General features: G+C 29.3%; 1 protein-coding gene across 1 annotated transcript; it reads left to right on the top strand.

Annotated features, from left to right (window-relative positions):
• Positions 1-1,842: 1,842 nt before the first annotated feature.
• Positions 1,843-6,501, top strand: LOC132925328 (fibroblast growth factor receptor homolog 1-like; the record flags this gene model as incomplete). The annotated part of the gene is made up of 10 exons (XM_060989736.1): positions 1,843-2,005; positions 2,127-2,318; positions 2,470-2,657; positions 3,879-4,038; positions 4,134-4,357; positions 4,513-4,744; positions 4,869-5,167; positions 5,338-5,531; positions 5,752-5,892; positions 6,162-6,501. Coding segments are annotated over 10 exons (1,953 nt in total), but the record flags the coding sequence as incomplete, so codon positions are not given.
• Positions 6,502-10,259: the final 3,758 nt, after the last annotated feature.

The following is a 10,259-nucleotide window of genomic DNA, read 5'->3' as shown; positions in this document are numbered from 1 at the left end:
GTATTTAAACAACATAATTGAGATGGACAAATTTCTCGATTTAAATTTATAATAATTTTATTATTTCAATTAACGAAACAACATATTTTATTCTTATGAAAAATATCGATTTGAATTTATCAGCACACTACAACTTGTGTAAAACTTTATAAAACAATTGGGACTCAATTCGTGTATTCCTCTTTTATCATTGGAAAAACCGTAACCGTAACTATAAAAGGGTTAATTTAGGTTAGTTATTTAGGCTAGTCAAACTTTGGTAATGACTAATGACTATTTTGTTTGTTTGTCCGTTTTTCGGTTCAGAAAAATAAAAGTCAAATCTTTTAATGTTTTTATTATTTTTTGCTTTGTAAACTGCAATGCATATTATAATATGTGTAATTTATTATATGTATATTTTTCAATTGTAGCCATTTTATTTTACAGATACTATACTATTCATAATACCTTCTATTTTCATAAAATAATTACAATTTAAACAAGAATAAATAATTTATTTCATAACATTTTTTTAATAAATCTTTAACAATCACAATTAACCGAAATTAACCGATTCTAGAACCCTCTAACACTTTTTTTAGAATACCAAAACCTAAACCGGAACCCTTAAAAAAATTAATTGAATAACCGAAACCGGAACCGAAAAACCCAATAGGTTCCAGTCCCTGTTAAATTACATATCTCTTACTATAACTATTGAATTATCATTTTATTTAAAGTTACATATCTGTTTAGTAGTTTAAGTTTACACACATGACACATTACACATACACACACCACCCACACACTAGCACACAAGTTTTGCTCGGCGAACTTGTTCTCCTCCTGTTGAGTGCTATACACAAATATATACATAGGTCGGTTGTCGGTTGGTGTATAGGACGTACGAAGTATTTTGGTGACCGGGACGCGCGCATTATTAGTCATATGCTCCCGACCCGTACATAGAGAAAATGCAAAAAAAAAGAGAATAAATAAAACAACAGTGGTATAATAATTAACAACTAAAGGACGGTGTGGTGTATGGATGAGAAGTAAGATGATTATTATGGTGTCGTCGTCACGCAGAGTAGCGGCCCGAGATAAGCAATTTAGCAAGTTGCTTGACGCGAACACGTTATATACGTTGATATACGTTTCTGCCAAGAACCGTTTTTCGTGTAAAATGATATAGCTTTGAAGTCATATTTAACACATCCATTAAAGTGATCCATCCACTTGTCACATACTGTACAGAAAAGCGATACCCACTTACCTATCTTTTTCTTTTCTTTATTTTTTTCATGGTTATTTTGAAAATACTGAACAAATAATATTTCAAAACTTTTAAGACTCTAAATTACAAATTATTAATACTATTTTTACTATAAACCTCCTGTTACGTTTATGATCACAGTATCTCGAATCCAAAATAAATGTATAATCTTAGATGGATTGAAACGGAATAATATACAAAACTTTGAAGCTTGTATTAGTTGTATTAAAATATACTTTTATGTAAAGTTTGTATTTTTCCTAATTCTGTGAATGATATATTTTACTTTTCCTATATTTGTTATATTATTATGTTAAATTAAAATATTTATTTTTCTATTCCAGATAATTGAAAAATGATCAATTATCGAGTTATATTTAAAATATTACTAACAGTAGTTTTGGTAATTGGCTGTTTAGTTAAAGGATTATGCCTACCGATACATTCAAAAAACATAATATTTGAAGGTATAAAGCGTTAAATGAATAAATACTTTAGTAAAATTATGTAACGTAAACTTCAAATTATTAACTTTTTAAATTAATTGTTTTTTGTTTCTGAAAAAATTTACCAATTACCAAAACAAAGGAATCGAAATAGACACTAAAGAAATTATCAACAATTCAGGAAAAATCAGTTTTTTCGATAAAATAGAAAATTCTAATGCTCCCAAATTCATAGAACTCGACGACAGCGTAATCATACGAACCGAAGGACATTTATTAGAATTAAAATGTGTAGCTGAAGGTAAATTTAAAGTTTATAAACTAATAAGAAGTAGTAGTCGTTAACATTTTCAAAGATAAATTAATTAAATTCGAATTAACATTTACATTTATTATAATGATAAATCTCATTGCGTATACAGGTAATCCTATACCGAACATAACATGGTATAAAGACGGAGTCACGCCACCTTCACGCCAAAATGGTATGATTATATATACACAATGGACCATGATACTGGAACATTTAATGATAGCGGATTCCGGTAATTATACATGTAAAGTGAGCAACGAGAACGGATTTATAGATTTCACTTATGAGGTCGAAATAAAAAGTGAGCATAGATATCATCGTGGTATAAGTAACATATTATTGTTTAGTAATTATTGATTATATAATAAATTTAACTGAATTGATAAAAAAATGAAATATTTTAACTAATTTTACGAAATTAATCACAAATTATAATACTTGCGCAAAAACAGCTAGAGATCCATTTTGGTTCTATTTTGAAGAAGTTCTTCAGGATGTTACCACACGTGAAGACAACACCGTATCGTTTAGATGCGGTAAACCTCGGGGTATCATATACGATTCAATGCAATGGCGCTATCATAACGCCAAGGTCGGGAATGTCGATAGAGAAAATTTAGAAGACGGCGTTGTCATAAAGGTATCGAAAGCAAAACTTTTAAAAGTGGATGGCACGCTATGATAGCGCTTTTTGATGTCTTCAAAGCTTACTCATTAAAATTAATTATGTACATATAAAATAAATATTTAGATAGTATATACATTATACACATACGGAGCGTGTATATTTTGATTTTTGGAGATGGAAGCAATATTATAATAATAATCGTGTGTCACAAGCATAACATTTATTGATGAGTTCACTGGAATTTTTTTTTTTTTAATGGTTACACGATTGTCAAGTTTTTACAGAAGCACCTACATAGGCTACATACAATCCTTTTTGATGTTGGGTGGTTTAGATGTTTTTTCGTTTGTAATTATTAAGAATAAGAAACAATTATTAATTAACACACAGTTTTAAAGTTATTAGTTTAGTAGTCTACTGAAACTGTACCACATACTTTTTATTCATGAGATTCAGTGCGGCAATGGGCTACTTATGCATAAAATATTGTTTATACATAATAAATATTTAATATTTTGATCACTGTGATAATTATTATTTACTACAAACGTAGTTATATATTTATAGTTATCAATGCAAGCGACGTACTCCCGTCCTTTACCCATATAAAACTTCTATTCCAATCTAATTTATAAATATGTTAATATTAAAGGGCTAATTTTAATTGTTCACCTAATGATACATTTTTTTTTTAAATACCAAGCCGACACGGGTGACACGAGGATTACTGTGTTTGATGCTTTACGACTACAACCGTGGTCCTCAGATTAGCGTTGTTCCCAAGTCCCGCGAAGTCGTTATACGACGTCCGATCGTCCATACGTCGTCCAAGGAACACTAGCAGGCTATCTTTACTGCTTTTAATTTTTAGTTATGGACAACCTTCTATGCATATAGCCCCATCCAGTGGCGTGCTCAGCTTTTTTGAAAGGGGGATATTCATTTTTGACTTGTCACAGACCCTACATTTGTTTTCATATAGATAATATATCATTACAAAAAAAAATCCAAAGGGGGGATATGACACCCTGATCTACCCCGTAAGCACGCCACTGTGGGCGATATGTTACTAAGGATAATGTCATGGCACACACTCCCGGTAAAATTAAAGTGTTTTCTCACTTTGTTAGATTCAATGGATCTCAGAGATACAATATTAAATATTTTCAAACCTATAATATATTTATCATAATCTTGTTAATACATCATGCGTAACCCCTCGTATTGTTGTAGGAAAAAAATGACAACAATGAATTGAAATTGAATAACGTAACGCATTTTAACGAAGGATGGTATACATGCGTGTTCATTGACAGCTTTCAGGAGAATGATTCAAATTCTGAACCCGATATCTTCAGTATCTACCGTAGTGCCTATTTGAAAGTGATTAACAGTAAGTAATTAGATAAATTAAAAATGTTTTCAATATACGAGTAATAAAACTGGTTCACCTTTAAGATAATTGAATATGCAATAAAAATCTTTTAGAGGCGTCGGTAAATCGAAATTTTAAAACATATCAATTAAAAGAGTACCTATTGGCTGCACTGGGCATTAGTATTGTGTTGGTAATTTTTCTCTTTATCATAATGCTAGGAAGCAATCAGAGAGAGAATATGGAATCGGTAGCCAGACAATCGGATAGCAATGGAATGATCCAATGGACCAAGAAAATAATCATCGAAAAACAACAAAATCCCAGCAAAGAAATAGTGAGTTGAGTTGCATTTTCTACATACAAATATGCAATATTAAAGTATACCCATAACTATGTTCAAACATCTATTATATTTTTGTTTCCGTTATTAAACAATGACAAAAATAAATCATATAAGATATAATATATAAAAATAATTATTTATTTCAGTTTCAACCGATAGTGAAAATCGAAAAACAAAAAATCAATTACACAACACAAGACCAAGCATGCTTGACCGAATACGAGCTGCCTCTCGATCTTCATTGGGAATTTTCAAGAGCCAGACTATCACTAGATAAAACTCTTGGTGAAGGCGAATTTGGTAAAGTTGTACGTGGTGAAATCGATAGAAATTTTTGCGAAAATGTAAAGAACACGGTAGCGGTAAAAATGTTAAAAGGTACTTAATTATATTATTCTTATCTAAATTTTAATAATTGTTTCTAGACATTCATTTTAATGGTATCTATTTAAAATATAAGATCTTTGATTTATTATTTTATTAACTCATGGTTAATGAGTAGACGAACACATTGATACCGACATGATAGATTTAGTATCAGAAATGGAAATTATGAAGATGATCGGTAAACATGTGAACGTCATAAGGTTATTGGGGTGTTGTACACAAGACGGACCTTTGTTTATTCTAATGGAATTCGCATTACATGGTAATCTCCGAGATTTCTTGAGAAAACACAGACCATCATCAGGCTACGAACCAGCTATAGGAGCAAACCTCGATGATACCTTAATGACAAAGGATTTATTATCATTTGCATATCAAGTTGCCAAAGGAATGGAGTATTTGGCATTAAAAAAGGTAAGCCACATTTATTAACTAACCATAGATTATAACTGTAAATTATATTATAGTTTATTATTATTTTATTGATGTAAACATTTAAATATGAATATGTGTAATATAATTTATATTTAGGTATTGCATATATTTAATTTTATATCAAGTTATTTTTTTTATTCGTCATATAGTGTATTCATAGAGATTTGGCAGCAAGAAATGTATTGGTTACCGAAGACTTTGTAATGAAAATTGCAGATTTTGGATTAGCAAGAGACATTCAAAATCAAGAATATTACAGAAAAACAACCGATGGAAGACTCCCATTAAAATGGATGGCACCAGAAGCTCTTTCCCGTGGACTGTACACGATTCAGTCCGATGTGTAAGTTAAAATCACGTTTGGAAAATTACATCGAGGGGGGAGAAATCGTCATATAACAGTACATAATCCCTCATTGAAAAAATATGCAACATGAATATTTACAAAACTACCTATGGTTTTTGTTATTTTACCTTCTTAACGCATAGGTATAGGTGATAAATAAAATTATAAACGATAAAGTAACCATGCAATGTTTTTTTACTTTTATTCAAAAATGCAGATGGTCTTACGGAGTGCTGTTGTGGGAAATAATGACCTTGGGGGATAGGCCCTATCCTTCCGTACCCAATACGGAGATATTGCTGAATTTTCTCAAGAGTGGACATCGTATGGAGAAACCGTTTTACTGTTCTCGGGAAATGTAAGTTTGTACAAATCTTCTGTTATTATTTTAAATATTCATGAAACCAAGGATTGACGATGCTATAAATCTTTATCCGTATATATATATTATAATTTTAAAACGATATGGTACCAAATATATTTTCGAATAACGATATCGATATCATTGACCGACACTGACACTCCTCTGCATTAAGTATGATATCATATTATACCTATATGTATTAAAAATTACTCCTGATAAATATTATTATTAACATGTGGCCACCGCGTGTGTTTTTTTTACAGATATTCGGTAATGCAAGACTGTTGGAATATCGATCCTAGCCACAGGCCCGCGTTCAATGAGGTGGTGAAGTATCTCGATAAAATCCTGTCAATGATGACCAATCTAGAATACGTTGACTTTAGGTTACCGCAGGTGGACACTCCGTCCACCAGCATATAAGAGCCGTTCGATTAAAACAGCGTGTCGCATTTGACAAGTATTAAAACTCGATCGATTAGTTGCGATTGGTATTTTCAACATAATATTCGACTCAAATTGAATTTCGTTTTAGTGCTACCTTAATTGCATTCGTCAACATTTATTCAAATGATTTTTATTTGCTAGTATATTAAATATATTTCAAACCTTTAAACTGCAGAATAGAATAGCATCAGCTGATTACTCATCTTGAATGTAGTTTTTATTTGTTTTTTTTTTTTAATAATTAGTTAATATTGAATGAATATGATTTATTAAATATTACAAAAATAACAAACTTCGATATACAAACAAGGTATGATGAACTTAAAGAAAAGCTCATCAAAACGTTAGATAGTATTCTGGTGTTTAAGTTAAAAAAATAAGGATTACCCATCATTAAATAATAATGGGTTAAGTTAACCTATTTTAGTAAAGCCTATTCAGAAAAAAAAAGAATTCAAACAATACGTGTTTTCTTAAAATATTAAACTCTTAAGTGGTGTCATATATCTAGCATCTCACACATTCATAAGAATGTGTGTAAAGTTTTCTAATATGTTTTAATATTTTATCTATCATTGAAGAAAATGTATAAAAAACTGCAACATTTAATAGTGATAGATATGGTGTACATCCTTAAACGTTATTATTTTTTATTCTAAATTGATAAAAGAAAAAATTGCATAGAACAAAACAATAAGTGATTATTTAAACAAATTAATTTGTTTGAAATATCTAAACATTATAATTAAATATTTTATCATACGATTTTCTATTTTTTGAAGTGAAATTTCTTTACCGAGGGTATGACAAAAATATTTAGTAACGCAAGTACGTGACCGACTGATAGGCTGAAACGTCCGAATGAAACGCACAAATGAAACACCTAGCTGTATGTGACGTCCTAACGAGATGAGATTTCTTTAATGAAACCGTTTCCACGGAAAAATCACTTTCGAAAACAAATTGACTTATCCAAGGAAAAACAAAATTTGACTATAGTTTCTAGTTGGTGTAACAAATATTTTAGTTATGTCAAACAATGTACCTATTTAGTTAAAAGTACTAAATTAGTTGAATAATTATATTCAAACCAACTTGCATCATACTTATTGCAACTATATAAACTAGTAATATTCAAATATAAGTATATAACCATATGAAATAATTAAACAGTTATAGCAACCATAACCATGGCGCAACTGTCCCGCCTGATTCAAGAGTTAGTATTTTGTACTAATTAATATGAATTTTAAATGTAAAATGATTATAAAATTTGGTTTAAATACAATTAAAAATGTATAAACACATCGCATAACTTTTGTCACATTACATGCCCGATAACTAGTTCAAAGAAGGATAGCCTGCGCATTGCATATACTCCATGATGTGTACCTCGTAATTAAAGTACCTAAATGGCATATAATGACCTTGCACTTTTATAGCAGGTAACTACTTATATAGTTCCAATTAAACGATATTAGCGAAAAAAGAGTTAATCGTTTACACGTGCGAATTATGTGATCTCGAATAATCTAAAGTACTCGCTATTAAATCGAATTTCATGATTTTACCATATTCCCAATAATCGTGGTTTTTGGGTTTGTATAAACATAATATACCTATGACGTTTTTAAAAAAAATCCAGGACATTATTATAACTTATAAGCATTTTTGTTTTAAGTTTACAATATTGTCATCATCATTCGTTTGCGACCTGTGTCTGCGTCTGCATCTACTTTTCGATCTGATGTATAATTTGTATTTTTATCGTCTATAAGTATTAGTATTTTTAAGCACTGTTATCAATTAATTAATATAATGTTTTCTGATTATTATTAAACCAAATGGCTAATGCTTATATTATTATCGTGGTGCATACGGCAGTTTAATGAAGATGAAATAAATTTACCTTTAGTAAATATATTATATTAATATTTGTAATATGCTATCTACTATATAGATATCTATTATCTATAGATAGATTTTATTATTAATAATACATTGTTATCGTCATAAATTGTCTATAAATTCGATACTGCTAGGATATATATTATAAATAGAATCGTATTATATTATGATGTACCAGTACAACGTCTAAATCCAGTCATATCAAATTAAATATAGTATGTTTATAATATTGTATATAGTATATAGAGCATGATTTACCAAGCCTACAACATTCATTTTAACCTTTATTAATGAATTTACTTTTTAATTTTAAGTAGGTAATATACCTAAGCCCTAAATACATTATTTTAACGGTGATATAGACATAAAAAATAAAAATAAATAATCAATCTTTTTTTACTGTAATTTGTTAAGCAGACAATTTTTTCGAAAATATTAATTTATAAAATCAAAATATGAATGAGTAGTTTTCATATTATTAAAATGTTTATACCTACTATAAGGATAATATATTATAATCCTTAAAAATATTTTTGCAAAAATATAAAATATATAATATTAAATCTAGTTTTTCTAGTATATTATTTTATTTAATATTTATTATACTCAAATAATTTTTACAAATTATAAAATTTTATTGATTAATACTAAATACGATGTTTGAGCAAAAGGTCTCAAGTCGAAATACGTTTTACAAAAGGGACAGTAATGAGTCATTACTAATGACTTATGTTCTTTTTCATAAATACAATTCAGCTATCACGACATGTGATAGAACGCACATTTCAATGACATGATAACAGTTCTAAATCTATTCAGACCAGTGGTATAAGTAGACCCAGCACAAAATTTCTTATAAAATTAATATATAATATGGGAAAAAGGGTGGGCAATTGGGTATCTTCTGTATAGTAGATCGTAATATTATGTGATTTCGTAAAAATTTAAATTTCATACGCTCATAAAATGTTTTCTATATGAACGTTGGAGTTTTTTTTTTTACAGTTACTTGAAAGAAAACTTATAGAAAACCTTTTAGGTAATAAGTTTTTTAACTTTAGTTAAAAGTATACCATAGTATTGATTGTCGTACTTACAAACTCCAGAAATCAATAAATTGAATTGAATTCAATAAGTTCATTATTTTAAAGGAAAACATGTGGGTGAAAATGCTTACAGGTGATTCACTCTTTAAATATAGTATGAGAAACCATTAAAAGACAAAATACCAATACACAACGGTAGGAATATAATGATCGTCGATTACAAATCATATTATTATTGTATATATTAGTGTCTAACATCATCTATACTAAATTTATAATTTTTACGATTTTCATATTGACCTATATTGTTATTTACCTACTTCTGTCAGTTTTACCTATTATATTATATTTTATACATACATAACAGTTTATGTCTTACAGCGTACTATTATAATTACGTCCAAGTCGATATTATATTATTATGATGTATATATCGTATGTACAGTGCGATACGTATGCAAAACCACGAAATCCCTATAGCCGTGACCATATAATGATATCGTCGATTACAAATCACGTATTATTGTGCAGTACCTATAAAAACTATACATAAATGTTTGATCGGCAATTCAATACATACGCAGTGGGATGGGGTGGGGGGTCAGGTTTAAACGTTGCGCGTCCGGCGGAGTGCTCCAGTGCCTATAATATATAATCAAGACACGGTGCATAATATATCATTATATTATATACACTTTAAAGGTATTATTGTTGTGATTGCGATACGCCGCCGAGTCAATATTTATATATACAATGGTTTTCATTTTTACCACGAGTCCAGTCAATTGTCTGCGAATATTTTAAGTAAGTTTTAGTTTTGGTTTTTTCTCGCAGTGATTCGTTATACAATCGTAAAACAATTTACACTGAGTATTTCTTAGCTTTGGTTTTTACATTATTCGAATCGCAGAGATAACACGTCAAAATATTGATTTCATATCCCTCAAGCGTTATTCGTAT

Source organism: Rhopalosiphum padi, chromosome 3, assembly GCF_020882245.1.
Source record: "Rhopalosiphum padi isolate XX-2018 chromosome 3, ASM2088224v1, whole genome shotgun sequence".
Taxonomy (NCBI): Eukaryota; Metazoa; Arthropoda; class Insecta; order Hemiptera; family Aphididae; genus Rhopalosiphum; species Rhopalosiphum padi.
The sequence above is the reverse complement of the archived record's forward strand: the minus strand, read 5'-3'. Positions and strand labels throughout refer to the sequence as shown.